This window comes from Microchirus variegatus (assembly GCF_963457635.1).
Source record: "Microchirus variegatus genome assembly, chromosome: 2".
NCBI classification, from domain to species: domain Eukaryota; kingdom Metazoa; phylum Chordata; class Actinopteri; order Pleuronectiformes; family Soleidae; genus Microchirus; species Microchirus variegatus.
Genome location: NC_139803.1, coordinates 29,236,031 through 29,255,048, shown reverse-complemented (window position 1 = coordinate 29,255,048; position 19,018 = coordinate 29,236,031). Strand labels below are relative to the sequence as shown.

Below are 19,018 nucleotides of genomic sequence, written 5' to 3'. Positions count from 1 at the left end.
TGACTGAAAAAGTCAGTGTGTCTCACACACACACACACACACACACACACACACACACACACACACACACACACACACACACACACACACACACACACACACACACACACACACAAACATTCCCACGTGACGCTGTTGGAGTGTGCTCCCTCCCTGTTTACCTCCCCGCAGCGCACGCGCACAGATTCCCAGAGTGCAGTGCAGACAGAGTTGTTCAGGACTCTGTAGTCCGCTGTAGTTCCAGCAAACTCCGCACATTAGCGACACTTTTGAGCGACAGACGCTGAAGTTTCCTGCCTTCACACGCTGGACGTTGAACCGTGTGTGTTTCTTGGTTGAGTTGACAGGGACCATGTACAGCACCGGGTCCACACCAATGCTAGCTAAATAGCTAATTTCTTCAAATGGGAGTTAGGCGCGCGCGTCAAACTTTGCCTCACTTTTGCGCTCAGTGACTCGCGGACTCTTTTTATTCTTCTTCGCCGGGAAACAAACATGCCGGAGCGACTCAGCATTTCCGACTTTGTGGTCCTGACCAACGAGGACATGTCTTCGCCGGGGACATCGAGTTTTCAGTCGAAAATGTGCGACTGTCGGAACACAGTGTCCACCGTGGAGGAGGTGAGTGCGACTGTTGTTGTTGTTGTTTACCTGTCCATCTCCAGCTGATCCCAGCACAGCACGTCATTTGTCCCCAGAGCAGATAAACAAACACTTCTCATGCTTCAATCTGACTAAAACAGTCGCGTTGTATAATCAGTGCAAAGTGTGTTTAGTCGCAGGTGTTGTGAGTGCACTCATCTTCTCTATAACGCTGTACTGCAGCATGTCTGTGGTGTTTGATTAAGCTGACATCACACCACAAACACACACAGCCTCAGTCTTCAGGGAAGATATAGAGCACAGAGAGGGTTTATGACTGAATTTAATGCTTTTTGTGATGTCGGTGTTTGTCTGCGGTTGTGTCTGTTTGGGCTCTTCTGTCTGTAAAGGAGGAAACAGAGAGAGGCTGACATGATGAACTCTGCCATAAAACAAAAACCCCAAGAATGCAAACAGGTCTTTCCTTCCTTGTACGTTATCTTGAGATAACATATTATACCTCTCTGTTTTGGTGGATTTCTGCTTTCAGACAGAACTCGTGTTAGTTTGAATCATCAAAGCACTTATTTATTTACCCCTAAAATTAGACCATGTATCATCCCTGTGTGATGTATGTTAGAGAGCAGTTTAAAGGAACATCGCTTGTGTATTCTCTGATATTTAATGATGCAGCGAGTGTAAAAGTCTCTGTTGATCACAGGGCTTCAATGAATCTGTCCTGGCTAGAAAGGGTGACATGAGCAGAGTGATGGAGACAGTTGAGTTCAGGCTTTAAACAGCTGTCTAATGTATTTATCTTGGACTAATGTCCTTTTTAATAGCTATGACACACTGGGAAAAAAAAGCATGGCTGGAATATCTGTGCTGAGGAGGAGGAGGATCATGTCTAATCTTACACAAATACAGACACAGAGACAGACAGACTGACTGACACACAGATGTAATAGTCTCTTTATAGATAGATCTATGGTTATTATGTTATTTGGCTCAGCAGGGACACGTCTGATTAATGGCTAAGGCTAATGTGTGTAGTTTATGGCAGCAGGCAGAGAGAGACAGAGCCACCATTTACCCACACACACTCAGCTGATTGTTACTTATTACCCCTGATTACAGGCAACGATAAACAAGGAAAGACGGGGGGATAAGGAACGGTTTAATTTACCACAGCTGTAAGAAACAGGGAGCCTCACTCCTGCAAAGTTTATGAATAAACCTAAAGAAGTGGAACATTGTTGGCTGTCCAGCAGCGGAGTCTGTCGCTGTGCCAAGTTAATGAGGTAAATGAGGATCGAGTATCTGTTAGTCATGAAATGTTATGCTCTGCTCCCTGCAGTCACACACACCCTGACAGCAGGTGTATGCACTCACAAAAAGACAACGTAAAAGAAGACACTGTCATTTCTCTGGAGAGCGATCCATCTATTGATCTAATTTTTCGGACTTTTCAGCTTCTTAAATGTGAATATTTTGTGGTTTCTTTGCTTCATACAACAAAGAAATCATGAAAACTTTTTTAGAACATCATAATTCCCAGGTTGGAAATGTCTTTTAAAAAATTCAACAAGTGCAACCTGTTCCATTAACCTGCAGTAACTTGTTGTTTCTACTGTGTATTCGCTGTCTGCCAAACAACTTACACAGCATAGGAAACAGCAGCAGCAGCACACAGCTTCCATCACGACTCCACCAAATCACTTTCCTATTCATTGTCTGAAAAAAGCTGTATTACACAACACCAATGTCGCCTTTTTAATGAGTGAACTAACACTCAGGGAGTGGACTTGAGCAGGAAAGTCTGCGGTGTGTAAACAGGCAGGGTGTCTGTTATGTCTCGATCTCTGGCTCATTAAAACTATTTCTGAATGCACATAGGTGGAGTGTCCCATGTCTAGCGTTGTACAACAAGTGGCCTGTGTGAGGAGAAAGAACAGGCTCTTGGTTGATGTTGTGCATTTAGTTTATTGCGTCATGTGTGGAAACCCAGTTTTAATTTTCTCTGGAAAGTGACAGTCGCTCAGAAAAGTGATGAAAGTACTCTGACATCATGCCAGGCTCTGAGTGAAGGTGCGAGACAGGTGATTGTGTTGATGCTGATTCACCTCTTTATCTTACTCACACACCGTGAGAACCTAAAGAAGAGATAGAAGCACGACCAGCGCTTACTTTTATATTCATAAAGTATTTTGCAAACTGACCTAGTTATTTGAAGTAACTATCTTATCATATCTTAGTTATGTTGACTTTCAGGACATTTACATCACTGAAATTAAGTATTTTTTGCTTTACATCAATATCAGAGATTAATATCGCTGTGTCATTCTTGTTCCAATCCTGATTTGACTATCTCACTGTTCTGTTGCAGTCTCTGGAGCTGGACCACACGACTCTGCAGAAGATGAAGAAGATGATCAAAGCTATACACACATCTGGACTTTGTAAGTGCAATGTTTTATCAAGGAGGGGAAAAAAGCTTTAGCTCAAAGTCTGTCTGCTCTCTGCTGGTGGCTTTTTCCAGAGCGTTCAATGATGTCACAATTTATCTCTGGGTGTCCTATTTTCTAGGTCATAACAAGTGAGAGCTGTCAGTTTTTAGATATAGTTTGGCTTCTTTTATGACTTGATGAGCTGTTTGGAGAATAGGAGGCCTTAACAGAGTTCACTGTACGAGCCAGCTTCAGTGACATCATCGAGTTTGCGAGGGCAGTGGTGTTTACGAGCGAGGCCTCTTGTTAAGGGACCACAGTTTGTCGGATGTTGACTGATTGTGTTTATATATAAACGGTGTGTATGTTTTTGTGGTGTATGTGCATGGCTCGTGTAGTTTCAGCAACAGGCTCCTCCATTCGCAGTAACCCAGCTCACATAGTTTCTGAGTGTGTGTCATGTAGGTTTTTTATGCCTTTAATATCTTGACATTGAGCTCACACATGCACAAGATGTGAGTGTTCACCGCAAAAATGTGCAGGAAAAAGAGAGAAACGGCAGAACATATCCTGAAGTTGTTTTTCTCCACTCGCTCACAAATCTGCTTCCCATTTCAAGTCAACTCACAGTTTTTAGTAAAAGTGTGAGTCAGAGAGCTGCCCAGAATTAGGCAACCAGATACAGTCAACAGCACTGCAGCATCTGCAGAGAGAGGGGCTCCGTGGGTTTTCTCTGTCACTCTGTTCAGATTTCTTTCTCTGAATAAAACACGATGTGGTTGAACCTTGTAATCACTTTAGATTCTCACTCATTATTCACGTCACCGCACATGAAGACGTCCCCACACCACACGTCCCCTCACTGTGTCGCAGGAAACAAACATAAACACATGTTGAGTTGTTTTTTTACTTTTCTGTTCCCATAAACCCTTAAGTGCCATGATGCCAAACTGTGTGTGCGTGTTCGTTCTGGCAGAAGAGTAAAAGAGTTGAGTTGCTCTGCTGGTATCTGGTAAAAGTCAGCCGTAAAACCATCCTGTGATTCTCTCTGTGAGTCAGCTGTTTGTTGTTTGACAGATGCATATCTGCAGTTTTTCTTTATAACCACGCAGCCATGGCAGCTCTCCTTGATTCAATCTCATCCTGTGCGTCTGCTTTCGTTGCTTGAATTGAAAACATTGCCATTGCACTGAATGTTCCACATTTGCTTCATGGTCAGTATGTACATCTGTGCGCGTCTCTGAGATCCAGTTACAGTTTGTTATTTTATATTTCCCCTGAAATGGAAACTAAAGCAGAAGAGATGAACCTTTACCTTTTTTGTTATTTCTTGCTTTTGCATGTTTAGTCTGCTGTGTGTGCTTCTTACGATGTGTCATCCATGTGCTCCTTAAGTCCATGTCCACTGACAAATGGTTTCTTTGTTGGGGGTTTTCCTAACATCAGATAAGATGTTTCTGTGTCACAGCAGTAACTAAACACACATTTGGTTGTAAGTGTTCATCAGGTGCTTGACTTCTCATGAATTGAAATGCAATCTGTGCTTATTTGACGTCCTCAATTCATATAGCTTTGGCATAATATTCTCATATTCATTTCCATGAGCCCACTGAGGTTACGACCCTTGGGAAAGTGACCTATAACATTGCACAGTGACCTCTGGGCCCAAGAGAAGCATGGCTCTCTATATGTGCCTGTCTCCTGTTGCAGGATGGGTGGAAACCAGCACTAATTTGTCCCACATGTCTTGTTTAAATACTCTTCCTTCGATAGAATCTCTGCACATAAAACTCTTGAGTTATTGTCACTGTGCTTCCCTTCAACTGTACTCAGTGTGTGTTGTTTTTCAGCGCACGTGGAGAACAAGGAGCAATATATCGAGGTGCTGGAGAACCTGGGGAACAGCCACCTGACCCAGGACAACAATGAAGTCTCCACAGGCTTCCTTAATCTGGCCGTGTTCACCAGAGAGGTCACAGCCCTCTTCAAAAACCTGGTGAGGAAAGACGAGAGCAGTGTGGAGCGGAGGGAGAAAGAATGGAAAGGGCTGGTTTCTACAAATTAGCTGTCTGAGGTCAAGCAGCACATGCAAAACCTCTTGAGGCTTTAGAAAAGAGAAGTGGAAACTGCAGAAAATCAAGCAAAAAGAGGGAATAGGCGCTGGTCTCTTATGCTTCCAAAACACTGGCATGATGTGAACGCTGTGCAGAGGAAAAAAACTTTGATGAATCAGATACTTTTAGATTTTTGTTTATTTGAAATGGCAGCAGATGGCAGAACATCAAATGTTAGTGTGAATGTGTGTTCCACTTGTGTTCACTGTGTGTATACATGCATGAATACATAGGAAGAAGAGGGTTTCCCCAGCTTTAAACCCCTTGACTTAAATATGGAGCAACCGATTGTTTCTGTGGCGACGATAATTCATCCCAGACTGTGTGTGTGTGTGTGTGTGTGTGTGTGCGTGTGTGCGTGCGTGCGTGCGTGCGTGCGTGCGTGCGTGCGCGCGCGTGTGTGTGTACACACCCCGTCTGACACATTCCCTCCTATATGTGTCAGTCAATGCCTCATGGGGGAGACTGGACTATACACATGATAAACTGATGTGATTTAAGATGTTACACTGCAGAATCAACCTGAGCATGTCCCTCATGTCCCTTCATGCCACATGTGAGTGATTGCATGCTTGTCCTTCTGTCTGTGTGCATACATGCATCGATCCGTTCACCGTGCGCTGATGCGTGTGTTGACTCTGGGAGTTGGTATTTCCTTCCGTCAGAACTGGTGTATTACCTCTTAGTTACCTCACCTCAGCTTCTGGCTGCCAACCAAAACAGCCTCCATGCACAACTGTGTCAATAAATCAAGGCCAACTAGAGCAAGCATTGAGCTCGCGGAAGTAGTTTGACATTTTTTATGTGACGGGAATGCTGCAGCTTGGTTTTAATCCACCAGGATCCATTAAAAGGCCCAGAGTGACATTTACAAACACACTGAAGCAGTGGTCACCTGGAGACATGTGCAAGTAGAAGCAGAATTATGCTGCTGCTGCTGCATGCCATAATAAATATGTCAGGGAGGAAGTTTTTGTTTTGTAATTCATTCCATGGAACCAAAAATAATTGGTTATTTTATTACACAAACCCTTAAAAGTAATTCCTTTCATTGTACACAAACACTTTGTACTATGCTCTGCCATGGTACAGATTATTATCCTGTGTTTTCGTGTGATGACTCACCAAAATGACCAAATCACCATGTTTCACTCATTCCCAGAAACTCTAGAAAAAAAGTCCACGGGGAGATGAAGTGTTTTGAGCTCTGTGTGCGTTTGCTTATACTGGAGGACATCAGGGCTGCCTGTGGTGTAGCCTTCATGTCCTTTACTCCTTCCATCTGTTTTTTCCCTGTGTTTCAGGTACAAAACCTCAATAACATCATGGCTTTTCCTCTGGAAAATGTCCTGAAGTCGGAGCTTCGGGACAGCAGACTTGTGAGTCTAGATTTTCTTTTAAATAAATTCATTAAAAGCTAGTTAAATCATGATGATGATTTGCATTTAATTACTTGTTAAATGCAAATCAGTGGAAACTACACCCTAAGTTGCATCCTGTAGTTATGTCGGCACCCAGAGAGAAATCCTCCACCATAAATTAGATCCGGCCCATAATTCAGCAAATTTGATCGTCATCTCTCTGTTTGTTGCCAGAAGGATGACTGTAATAGTGATATGATCTCAGAATTACAACACACTAATGTTACTCTATCATCTGTATTCAGTGTGATATTTTATAAAGGCTTTGCCAAATAAAATAATAAACTTTGAGGAGAGCACTCGTGTTTTAAACTGAGTAACTTTGTGCCACAAACACAAAGTCTCTGTAATAATTGATTTTGTATGCGTTAACAGAGCTGAAGGGATTAGCAGCTGTGTTTATAGATGATGTCTTTACTGTCTAAAGTGATTAAAACATCACTGTAACATCAGTTTCAGTGTGGATTTCCTCCTGAGTCAGATAAGCTCGTCTGTCTGATGTTGTCGACACAGCTGAGTCTTATAAGGAGCTGGATAAGACGAGGCTGTTTGTGGAGATTAACGAGTAAGACAGAGCTGTGCTGCAACACTCAACCAGTCTGCTCTTGGACAGTATTTGAGCCTTTTTTTTTTGATTTACCATGCCAACAGACTAATAACAAGCCAGTGCTTCTTTAAGCTTCTGTCAGTTTCTTTTAAACACCTGTGCTGCTGAGATCCTGCTCTGTCTGATTGCTGATAATGATGAATATGAGTCATCATTGACTGTCTAGCTCTGCCCACCCAAACAAACCATACCTGTTGAAACCTCCTCACCTGAATGTGTGTGTGGACAATCAATCTCTTCTAGGGTTTTTTTTTATTGTTCACTTAAAATATATGCATATACTGTTGTTTATACAGTGTGACAACATTAAAGCTTCTACTCTCTGTTCTGCAGGAACTCAAGAAACAGATGGAAAAGAGCTGGAAGGATTACGACATAAAACTGTAAATAAAGTCTTACACATATGCACACCTACCTCTTTACTCCAACATAATTTAAAACATAAAAAAGGTGACTTACTAGTTTCCTGTTGCCAGTAGACGAGGTTGCAGCTCAATTATTTTCTGTTTTAATGTCACATGAGAAAATAAAAGACTACCTTGAAAACAAGTAATCTGATAGTTATGCTTGGCAGAGCCTGTTTTCGGTTACATAGATTCTATTCAGGAAGACAAAACAGAGGCACAATAATCATCATAAACATCCACAACAACAATAAAAGTCACTAAGTCATTACAGAGTGCAGTTTTCAGTCCCTTTTTTCTTAACACTGAGCAGGAAAAGGTGCAAACTTTTGGTGCGTTGAGGGCTGCCAGAATAAAGTCGTAGAAGGTGTCATGTTTACGGCCGATCAGAGCCGTAGTCTATAAAAACCTGTATCTATTCCAGAGTAATGTGACCTGGGAGTGAATGCTGATTGTATCCATTCCCACTGCAGACAAAAGCCAGATGTTAGCGGATGTCAGTGGGGTTTTGACCAGTGGGAAAGGGACTTTCGTTTGTTACTTTATGATCATATGGCTGCATGATGTGTCATAGCAGTCCAGATCTTCATCTTTAAAACTCCCTTAAATAAGTGAGCTAAATAACAAGAGAAGACAAAGTAGAGGAGAAATCAGGTCACAGGAGTTAGTGTAACAGCAGAGGTTAATGTGCGAAGTGTTCCTTCCCTGTGGTCGTCCTCAGTTCCACATGAAATAAAGCTGAGGCACTTGCACGTTGCTGGCGGTTTAGTGCTCTGTAATTATTGTCTTGACTTCAACCTTCACTCTCTCTTTCTCTGAAAGGAAAGTGGAAAAAGCCCCTGAGTTTGTGATGGAAATAAGTGAGCACTGAGTCAAGAGATGCCCTCTGTGGTTGTGTGAGTGAATAAGCATTCCTTGTTGTTTTTCCTTCTTCTTTCCCCTCACCCCATCAGAGGGAAGTTGGAGAAGGAAAGGAAGGAGAAGAACAGGCAGCTGGGCCTGATCAGGTCGGAGGGATCAGACGGTGGGGAAGACATGGAGAGAGAGAGGAGGTCTTTTCAGCTGCAGATGTGTGAGGTGAGGGATCAGTGTCCGTCAAAACACCAGACACCTTTCACATTCCTGAGGCTGTGGCCTGCTTTAGCTCACATAGGTGGTCGGCCTCCTGGATTACATATTTCATTCATGGTCAGCTGGATTGCCAGCGTTGAACCCATTTGTCTCTCTCCTGTAATTCCAATGAAAAATGCTTTAGAAAGTCACACAACAGTTTTTATTGGTTGAGAGTGGTCATAAACATTTGAGAGTGCAGTTCAAAGGTGTATAAAAGTACTTTATGACACACACCTGAAAGCTAAACTGGGGCCATTATTGTGAAATTTACTGACAGTGCTGTTGCACACAGGTGGTGCCGTCTCAGTGGCTGCTTAGAACCCTGAGAAAAAAACGGTTTAACTCTGACTTAGTCCAGCTGTGGACAGGCAGGGAGAATGGAAATTCCACTTGCCTTTCCACTACTCCACCTCTCTTTGTTATATTTAACCCTTTAAAAAAGCTTTTTTCCAGTCTCTGTCTAATGTTTGACTGAATATGTGTGACCTTTGAGTCTTCACTAGTGTCACATACCAAAGACACATTTAAAAGAGGATGTACAGTGGAATATGTGACGTCTGTTGGATAAGCCTTAAATTGTGGGTACTGAGCAATTATGGCTTTTTTAGAGCCTGATTTGCATATGTAGCCCAAATGTTTGTTACATCATTACATTTCTATGGAGAGCTATGTTTAACTTCATGTGTTGATGCTTTCAGTATCTTTTGAAGATCCAAGAGCTGAAGGTTCGTCAAGGCCCTGATCTTCTCCAGAGTCTCATCAAATATTTCCAGGCCCAGCTCAGGTCGGTTTCTTCCACCACCAACTTTTTGTGTCATTGCCTTTTTTGAATGTGGATTTCCACCTCAGGGTTTTTGCATAATATTTGAGGTTATTTTATTACTGTTGCTAACCATTAACCTTTTTTTTTTTTAATCAAACCAAATGTTTTTATGTGGAAACAGAATTGCTTATACAGCTACAGCATGTAATGTTTTGTTTGGTTCAAATTAGAATGTTTTAACTTAAAGACAATCATGACTCAGCAGTTCTTTTCTCCTCTGATCTCAGTTTCTTTCAGGACGGGCTGAAAGCTGCCGAAAATCTCACTCCCTTTATTGAGAAGCTTGCTGCCTCGGTGCACACGGTAATCACAGGAACTGCTATTGTTTCTCTGTCTACCTGCATTAAATAAGAAGATTTTGAGGATCCTAATCCACCTACACGGATCTCTCCATGTGTCATCTGTTGCTCAGTGACAGTAACTGATAAAACTTTGTCCAAGAAAGCACTTTACAGTAAGGCTCTCACTGTAAATCACATGGTGTTTTAGTACCTCCTATAGAGCTTCTTCACTCTCTCACAGCAGCCAAAACTTCAGCCCCCCCTCATCTGAAACTTTGTCCCAGCTCAGCCCACAGGCAGAGATTGTAATTGAAGTCTATTGCCAGAAAATCCTTCCCTGATTTTCCCACCCTAAGATGAAACAGAAAGCATCAATCATTTTTCCTCGCTGCACACCTATTCCTCCAACTTCTCTGACTGCTTTCCAATCTGCGCAGGATTTGCCGTCCTCCCCTTTCTTTCTTGGCTTCAGTGGAAACAGACTGTTAACTGTGGCAGTGGAACGTTAGAGGTTTTTCTGGTTCTTCACGGGCAGAATGCAGACCTGCTCAGACATGCCAGACCTCTGCCTCAGGAGGGATGTTCAAACACAATCTGTGTTATGGTTCCCAATCCCAGGGAAAAAAATTAAATTAAAACAAGTTAAACAAAGTCGTGCTAGATCCCACCCTGCCCTCTGTGTGTGTTCATATAAAAAACAAAACCTCCGAAGACTGCACACCCTGCTCTGTTCTGCATTATTTATGCTCTGATGTATTGTCACTCCACACCCATTCTGGGAACAAATGAAAACACGATAAATAAGATGAGGGAATATAACAATCTGCTGAATCTGACCTTATAATTTCGTTATGCAGTTTTGTGTACAATGACAATAAAGTTGATTTCCTTTCCTTCCTTCAGTTGAATAAACTGACTTTTAATCATGTGTGTTTTGTGTATTGTAGGTGCGTCTGGACCAGGATGAGGAAGTGAAAAAACTCACTCAGTTGAGGGATTCTCTCAGATTACTTCTCCAAGTCGAGGGAAAAGAAGTAAGCTCACCCACAGTGTGTGCCATTATGATCCTCATTATTTAAGAAATCTAGCACCAAGTGGCTTCTTTACTCAAGAAATAGCCTTATGTTTTATCCTGTTTTAAGTCTGCACTGCCACCCAGTCTTTAAATACCTATCATGTAAAGTTATGAATCCCTGTTTGTTTCCCAGGAATACCTGAACAGGAAGAACTCTGGCAATGGATACAGCATCCACCAACCACAGGGCAACAAAAAGTATGGCACAGAGAAATCTGGCTTTCTGCTCAAGAAGAGTGACGGGTATGTAAAAGGAAAAACAAAAAAGCATCTGTTTCTGCTTAGCTTTACATTTAAAACTATCTTTAAAATAGAGTTTGTAGGATGATTGAAAATACTAAAGACCATGCTGTGTCACATGCATATGAACATCATATAAATGACTGTTAATAACAAATGAAAATTAATTATTGTTACAAATGCTGCTCACTACAAAGGAGGCAAAGTATGGAGAGAAAGAAAGAAAGAGGGGGGAGGGGAGGTTCATACTCTGTCCACCCCAGCTGGTCTTCATTATGGTGAGATGAAGATTCAAGCAGGGGCCCCTCCTGTGGAGCTTATTGGCAGAGTAGCAAACTGAATGGATCCAAGTTTTGCGTCATGCACACACACATGCACGCATGCACACGCACGCACACACACACATTCACACAGGCAGTGCTAGATTACTGAGTGATAAGGAGAGGGGATGTGGTTCAGTGGGGCGAATGTGAGACAGGAGGAGTGGAAACCTTCCTCAGGCCATGGACACAAACCGGAAAAGGTTTTCAGATGTTTGTCAGTCATGATAATGAAAGCGAGACTGAAAATGCTGTGAACAGGATAAAATGATTCAAACCCCACAGTGATATTGAGTCTTAATTTGTGTTTGTATTGTTGACGTTCTGTGCTGCAGGATCAGGAAAGTGTGGCAGAAGAGAAAGTGTGGAGTCAAATTTGGCTGCCTGACGATTTCCCACAGCACGGTGAGGACACGCGAGCTCAACCGTCTCCAAGCATCTGTCAGATGTAAATTTGCTTCAGCACATGCTGACCTCACAATGTATGTCTGTGTGTCTTTAGATCAATCGACCTCCTGCCAAGTTGAACTTACTGACGTGTCAGGTGCGGCCAAACCCAGAGGACAGGAGGACCTTTGACCTGGTCACTCGTGAGTGGATTCACCTTCACACCACATCATGTCATGGTTAAAGAGTCGTCTGCCGTGCAGCTGCATGAAAGTATTTCTCTTTGGTTCCCACATGAATAGGAATTAAGATCAGAGCATAGACAAATGCCAGAGGTTCCTTATGATTAATCTACACTGTTGAGACATGAAGCAGATGATTATATGCATTCTGTCCGTCTGTCTTCACTTCAGCTTTTATTGTAGAACTCATATTTTCAAGCTTCAATTGACAATAACTACCATTTTTCCTTCTCTGTAGATAATCGAACATACCATTTCCAGGCAGAAGACGAGCAGGAATGTGTCATGTAAGCATTAAAACACATGTTTATTCTTCACTGAGTTTTTAATATGATCATAAGACAGCATTAGAAAGTTGATAGTTGAAGGTTATTTAGTGAAGTATGGTACTGTACGGGTTGGTCCTGTATGCAGAGGAGAAGAAGAATCAGGGCGGATAATGGACAAAAAGGAAAAGAAAGATGAGATGACAGCAGAAAAGTTGTCCTCTAGTAGACCCCGGCCCATCTGCTGTTGGGTGGGACTTCTCTATCTAGCCACAGACGGCAAATAAGGGAACTGAGTGTGTTGTGGATGTGGAGCTGAACGGGGTTTCATTATGGAGCCCTCTGTCCCCTGCCCGTCCCTTGTGTGTGGGCCTCTTCACAGACTCTTTGATGTGCTGTGTGAGTTTAGAGACGGAGGGAAAAGCACCAGAGCTTCAGAAATAAAAAGAAACTTGAGGTTGAGTTTGTGGCCGTGGCTAAAGGAAGTGAAAGTGATGATGAGTTATTATCACTAAGACAATGAGTAAAACACACTCACATCATCCTTGATTGACATCCTTGATTGACATCCTGATTGTACTTCAGTTGGGTGTCGGTGCTGCAGAACAGTAAAGAGGAGGCTCTCAACACAGCACTTGGAGGAGATCAGCTGCATCTCCAGGACAGTGGGCTGCAGGAACTTTCCCGATCCATCATCGCTGAGCTTCGACACATGCCTGGCAACGAGGCCTGTGCTGACTGTGGCGCTCCAGGTCAGCCAGTGTTTACTGTCAGAGATAACTGCAGGATTAAATGTGGAAGTTTATGCTCTACGTCTTATAGAATCGTGCATCGCTAAACTGGCTGTATTCTGTATCGTAGACCCGACATGGCTGTCAACAAACCTCGGCATCCTGACCTGTATCGAGTGTTCTGGAATCCACCGGGAGCTTGGTGTCCACTACTCCAGGATCCAGTCTCTGACTCTGGACCTCCTGAGCACATCTGAGCTCCTGGTACAAAAAGTCACACATGGAAAAACACAGACACTTAATGACAGATATTATGTAACCATCTGCCTTTCATTGACATTCTTTTCTGCCACATCGATGTGGTTCTATTCACTCCAGCTGGCCGTCAGTATTGGCAACACCAGATTCAATGATATCATGGAGGCGGGTCTTCCAAATGACTCTGTCAAACCGCTGCCGCAGAGTGACATGTGAGTCCCTGCTTTCATTCACAGCGACAATGTGGTTCTTCAAACTGCAAACTGTAATCATCTGTAATTGAATTTTCATTAAACCAGGAATGCCAGAAAGGAGTACATTGTGTCAAAATATGCCGAGCGTCGCTACGTCCTGCGTAGAGAGGAGGCGGAGCCGAGCCGGCTGTACGAGGCCGTGAGGAGTCGGGACATGACTTTTCTCCTCCAGCTCTATGCTGAGGGAGCGGACCTGGCCAAGCCACTCACACTGCCTGATGGACAGGTGAAAAAACAACTTTCACAGATTCTCATGCCCACCCTGTTCGCTGAAAGCTACACACAGTTTTCACACACTGTGTCTCTGTCACTGTCTCAAAATGGAATTGAACCCACCTAAGACTTAAAACATAGATGTACTCTATGTAATGACATAGAGTATGTAGGAGGCGCGTGGATCGTTATACGTTGTGAAGCACGTGTTAATTGTCCTCTTGTGTGGCTGAGTGGTCTGAGGCCCTCTCATTTATTTAGGCCTCTAATCCAGTCTTTCCCTCCCCTTTTCTTCTCCTCACCCTCTCATCTTGTGTTGATTGTCTCTCTTTCATGTCTTTAATCATATTCTACTCTCTTTTCGTAAACTTCCTCTTCAGCACAAGTGTGTGTGAGAGCACTGATTATACTCTCTCTGTGTGTGTTTGCTTTTGTTGGCCCTTATTTATTATTTCAGCTTTTCGAGCATAACGAGTCATTGAGTTACACTCCTGTCATAGTCATCATCACATAGAATAGTTGTAAGGATGCTTCCACTCCTTAACACAGACGCACACAAGTGTTAACCCCAGAGATGATTATGCATCTACTTCACAATGTGGGTCAATAATGTGTTCTTATTTGTTCTCTTGCTGTTTCAGGGGATCAAAGAGACGGCGCTTCATCTCGCTGTGCGTCTGGAGGATCGAAGCTCACTAGCGATGGTGGATTTCCTTTGTCAGAACAGGTCAGACACGAACAACAAGTGGGCTTAGTATAAAGTCCTTAGTATAGGGAGCATAAAGCTGCAGTTATTAATTTACCCCTGTTGTGTAACATCATGTACTGTATATTTTGGTCTGTCCACACAGTAACTGCCTGGAGAAGAGAACAGCAGAAGGAAACACAGCTCTTCATTACAGCGTCCTGTATCACAAGCCAGAGTCTCTCAAGTTGCTGCTGAAGGCAAAGGCGTCTCTACACACAGGTACTGTATGTTTCATTGTCACACTCAAACTTTGTGCTGTTATTGAATCCTTTTTAACCATTTTTAAAAACATCTCATGCAGGGAATTCATCAGGAGAGACGGCCCTTGATATAGCGAGGAGGCTGCAGCTCACACAGTGCATTGACCTGGTAAGAACGTGGACCTCTCTTGTCATTTGACATGAAGTTTTGATTCATATTTTTTTGTAAAAAAAGAACACCCACTATGAGAGAGGAAAATTCATTCAGAAACAAAACAAGACAACTTCCACAACTTGAAACATGACCTTAAAATAACTCCCTGTGCAGCAGAGGTCAGATCAGGTCTCGTTATCAGGTCTCACTGTGCATAGTTTACAAACTGCTTTTATTTTCTTACCAGCAATCTGTCCTGCTGACTCACAACTGCTCTGTGCCATATCCTGTTTGACTGCTCAAATACTCCTGCTTTTAACTTCTTATATCCTTCTTAGGTCTTTTCTCATTGTGGCTAAATAAAGATTTGTTGCCACAATTGTAAAGAGATGTGTGAAAGCTTTTCCCTTTGCCTCACTTTTAATTTAGTTTCATTGTTTGCTTTTCTATCTTTTAACCTCTATTTGAACATACACAAACCCAAGATCAGCCAAGCACTAGAAACTAACCAAGTACACAGATGATACACAGTCCAGTGCATGAGTATTCTGAGCGGTTGTGGTTCTGTGTTGTTTTAGTTGGAGCTGGCCCAGAGTGGGAAGTTCAACTCGCAGATCCATGTGGAGTTCATATGGGAGACACAGTCTCAAGAGCTATATGACAGCGAGGATGACCTCGATGAGAGGGTAAACGACACACACACACACACACACACACACACACACACACACACACACACACACACACCTGGTAAAAGTCATCACTGATCTCTGCCAAAGAAGCCTTTACAAAGATTGGAGATGAACGTCTTAGGGGTTTTCCACCTCACTTTTCTACTGTGGAAAACATTTAAAAAGATCAACTTGGGGCTTTAACTCTTCTTCTCCAAAACCACAGTTTTCTTTCAGACCTCAGTTCAGTTTGTTCCTTTTTTTTTGGTCCGATTCCATGTGAGTTTTATGACATGAGAATAATAATGAGAGCATCTGCAGTTAGAGAACAGTTGCATCATTGTTTTAGTCTCAAAAGTACAGTAATACATTTTACTCTGTTCTTCTCTTCACTTCCTCACAGGTGAGCCCGTTACCTAAGAACCGCTCGCCATTGACGTCCAATGGTGGCAGCTCTTCTTTTGCCCGCTGGAGTGTGGCTACTGCTAGTTCAGGTAGCCGGCCCTGCCAGACTTATGAGAATATAGAATTCCTGTACAGGAATCCACCTGCCAACAGCGCCCCCTCTGGAGCGTCAGGGCCACCACCGCTGCCAGCTAAATCCATCCAGAGAGGTGAGCTGCTGTGTTTCTGGATCTTTGACACACACTAGTTGTGGTGTAAATGTCTGACCTTCATTGACCTTTGTTTGTTTTACTTAAAGGATAAATAAAGTAACAAATTAGATTTTTGAATATTAGTTAGGGTTTAATATCAGATCTTGGCAGCACAGCATTTATGAATGAGTTCTCTTATATAAATTTTTATTCTAATAGTTTTTTCTTCACTTTTACCCTCTCTGTAGGTCGCTCAGACCCCCAGATTTCAGTCACAGCACAGGAAGGAAACGCCATTCCACGGCGTTGCTCTAACTCGCCCTCCCACTCCTCGAGTCCCCAGACGCAGGTGAAACACAGCCCTCCTTCATCGAATGCAGAGAGTCAGGGTCAGAGCGGCAGAGCTGCAAAGACTCTACTGAGGGGACAGAGACAGACGGGGGACGGTCAACCTGGTGCCAGCTTTGGGTCTCAAAGTTGTGTATCATCGCCGTCCTCTCAGAATCACATCGGGCCTGTCAGGTGAGAGAGTTCATGGTTCCTCTGTGTGAATATAAACAAAATAATGAAAGTAAAAAGAAAGAAAAACTTGAACACATGAACAGCTAGTCACATGACTGGTCTAATTTTCACAATCTTCCTGTAGCTCAGAGAAGACCACATCGTATCGACGCACCAGCAGTGGAGGAGGCAGCCAGGGGAAATGTGGCGTCTTGTCTCCGAGTTGTGTGGGCAGTCAGGAGGAGCTGTACTGCAGTTTACTGGGGAACAGTTCAGGCCTCGGAGTTCAGGCTCCTGCTCCAGCCCCTTCATCGCCTGCTGTGACTTGTGCCCCTCGACCTCGCAGGAATGCTATGGTACAACCACACAAACCCTCCGTGTCACAGTCTGCTTCTATATCAGAGGACTGGAGCTTCAGAAAAAAAGGCCTCTAAGATTTCACACTCACTGTAAATTTGTTCGGTGTCTCCCCAGGTCTCTGGCAGCAGGCCACATCAGAAGCGTGTCAAGGCTTTAGTGGACAGTGGAACAGTCAGTCCTGAGCAGCTCGCCTTTTTCAAAGATGAAATCATTGTTGTTACGGCGAATAATGACCCCCACTGGTGGGTAAGTGCAATTACAAGTCTCCTTTCTTTCTATTGCCATCTTAGATCTGGTTCAGACCTAGAGGAAATCTCCATTTTTAATGCATCTGTGTTGACACACGACACCATATACAGCATGTGAGAAAAGGAACCCATGCAGAAGCTAGTTTGTTATTCAAGTATTTAACATGAACAGTCAAATGAAACCTACATAATTAAAGACAGAACTTTGAATATGTCTCTATCCCTATAGGTCGGTCACATAGAGGGGGAACCGTCCAGGTCTGGGACCTTTCTTGTAAATTATGTGCACAAACTGACAGACTGAAGGACACGGGCATGTGAATAATAACTGACTATACTGAACTAAACCACAGAGGGATGATGACCAGGACCTCATCATCACAGTGGATTTTATTATCTACAAGAGAGGACATGGTCATTCTCCTGGATACAACTCCATCTAAGGCACACCTAAGGATATAAATGACACTGATGAAGGAATTATACCTTTTTAACATTCACTCAAACTGGAAACTGACAATGGAACATGAGGGATTTGCTGCCACAAAAAGCCTTTTAGTTTTTCTAAGTGCTACATGTTTTTATACCCGTGGATCATGAATATTAGGTACAGAATCATTTGTGGTTGAGGCAACTGCTCTAATGGCCATTAGCTATGACATTATATTACAGATGTTAAACTTGTCTAGGTTTAGTAACCAGAGGCAAATTTTACCTGCAGGGCAAAATCCCCTTAAGGCACTTTAAAATAGTTAAGAAGAAGTCTTCTGGGGACTTGGCAGAGCTTGTGTATAAACACATGGATAAAAAGTGAATACTGAGACTGGACTGGGGTTCAAACCTGCCTCAGGTCTGTTGCAGCCAGCCCTGGGACTAAAGTGGCTTTGTGCCTGCCAGCCTGTCTCCACCACAACGCCAGGCGTCTGCAGCCCTCAGGAGAGAGATGTGAAACTTAAGCCCAGCCTTCTTGACTCTGGGCAAAGCTCACAGCCGACACAGAGAGGGGAGGATCTCGTTTCTCCTGGCTCCAGCCATCTGTCTGTTAAAAAAAAAAAAAAAAACGTGGAATAACGATGGTGTGTTAGGAGAATGAAGGGAAAAAAATGACCCTGCTATACCAGGAAAAGGCACTTAAAGGGTGCCTGTGAGTAACTGCAGTCATCTGTTCACTGAACATGGCATGTGGGTTTGACACCAGCTCCATTGCACTTACTGTACATATGATCTGGGAGGGAAGATGGAGCAGAAGAACTAATTTTTTCACATTTCATAGCAATTCTACACAATTTGTTTGTACATATTTTGTCTTAAACGTCCTCTGATGTGTACAGTGTATACCACCTCTTTTCTAAAAATGTTTGCATTATAAACAATTGTATACTAACAGTGTTACATCATGTTGTACATTTGATTTCTGTGAACACAAGCAGGTTTATGTTTCAATCAAATAAAATCAAACACTTTTAGATGTAGTGTCATGTGCACATTATATAAAAGAACAACGGAAATCATTATAAATTAGATGCTGTGCAGTGGATAACTAAAGGTAAAGATTCCTTTAAGTTGAAAGAAACTGGAAATGAGTCTTTGCTCGTCACCATTTCCGCAGCTACAGACTTTTAATCCCACGAAGATTAATCACTATCTCATCCTTCTCTTCCTCACATATACTTCAAACACTGGTTTTTGAAAAGGTATGATATTTGTTATTTCTTTTCATTTTCCTCATCACATAGCCTGGTCTACACAGTAGAACGATGTT

At 42.9% G+C, this 19,018-nt stretch overlaps 1 protein-coding gene across 2 annotated transcripts; it reads left to right on the top strand.

The window, feature by feature from the left end:
* Nucleotides 1-301: 301 nt before the first annotated feature.
* On the top strand, nt 302-18,662 carry asap3 (ArfGAP with SH3 domain, ankyrin repeat and PH domain 3). Of its 2 annotated transcripts, none has more exons than XM_083885844.1 (26): nt 302-621; nt 2,969-3,041; nt 4,880-5,025; nt 6,448-6,522; nt 7,505-7,554; nt 8,529-8,652; nt 9,387-9,472; nt 9,739-9,814; nt 10,740-10,826; nt 11,001-11,110; nt 11,763-11,832; nt 11,930-12,017; nt 12,295-12,343; nt 12,908-13,074; nt 13,184-13,317; nt 13,432-13,523; nt 13,611-13,791; nt 14,420-14,505; nt 14,630-14,745; nt 14,828-14,895; nt 15,459-15,566; nt 15,955-16,165; nt 16,396-16,669; nt 16,794-17,004; nt 17,123-17,254; nt 17,486-18,662. In XM_083885844.1, the coding sequence occupies exons 1-26, from the start codon at nt 496-498 to the stop codon at nt 17,558-17,560; spliced, it is 3,015 nt and encodes a 1,004-aa protein (XP_083741970.1). In that variant the 5' UTR covers nt 302-495; the 3' UTR covers nt 17,561-18,662. The 2 variants fall into 2 exon arrangements, with proteins under 2 accessions (XP_083741970.1, XP_083741971.1); XM_083885845.1 differs by having other exon boundaries at nt 17,123-17,250; nt 17,486-17,570.
* The last annotated feature ends 356 nt before the right edge of the window (nt 18,663-19,018 follow it).

Bases quoted from the DNA above. Each gene is read 5' to 3' on its own strand.
- asap3 (XM_083885844.1), top strand. From the start codon at position 496: ATGCCGGAGCGACTCAGCATTTCCGACTTTGTGGTCCTGACCAACGAG. The intron at 9,815-10,739 runs GTAATCACAGGA...TGTGTATTGTAG, and splicing joins TTGCTGCCTCGGTGCACACG to GTGCGTCTGGACCAGGATGA. The intron at 16,670-16,793 runs GTGAGAGAGTTC...ATCTTCCTGTAG, and splicing joins AATCACATCGGGCCTGTCAG to CTCAGAGAAGACCACATCGT.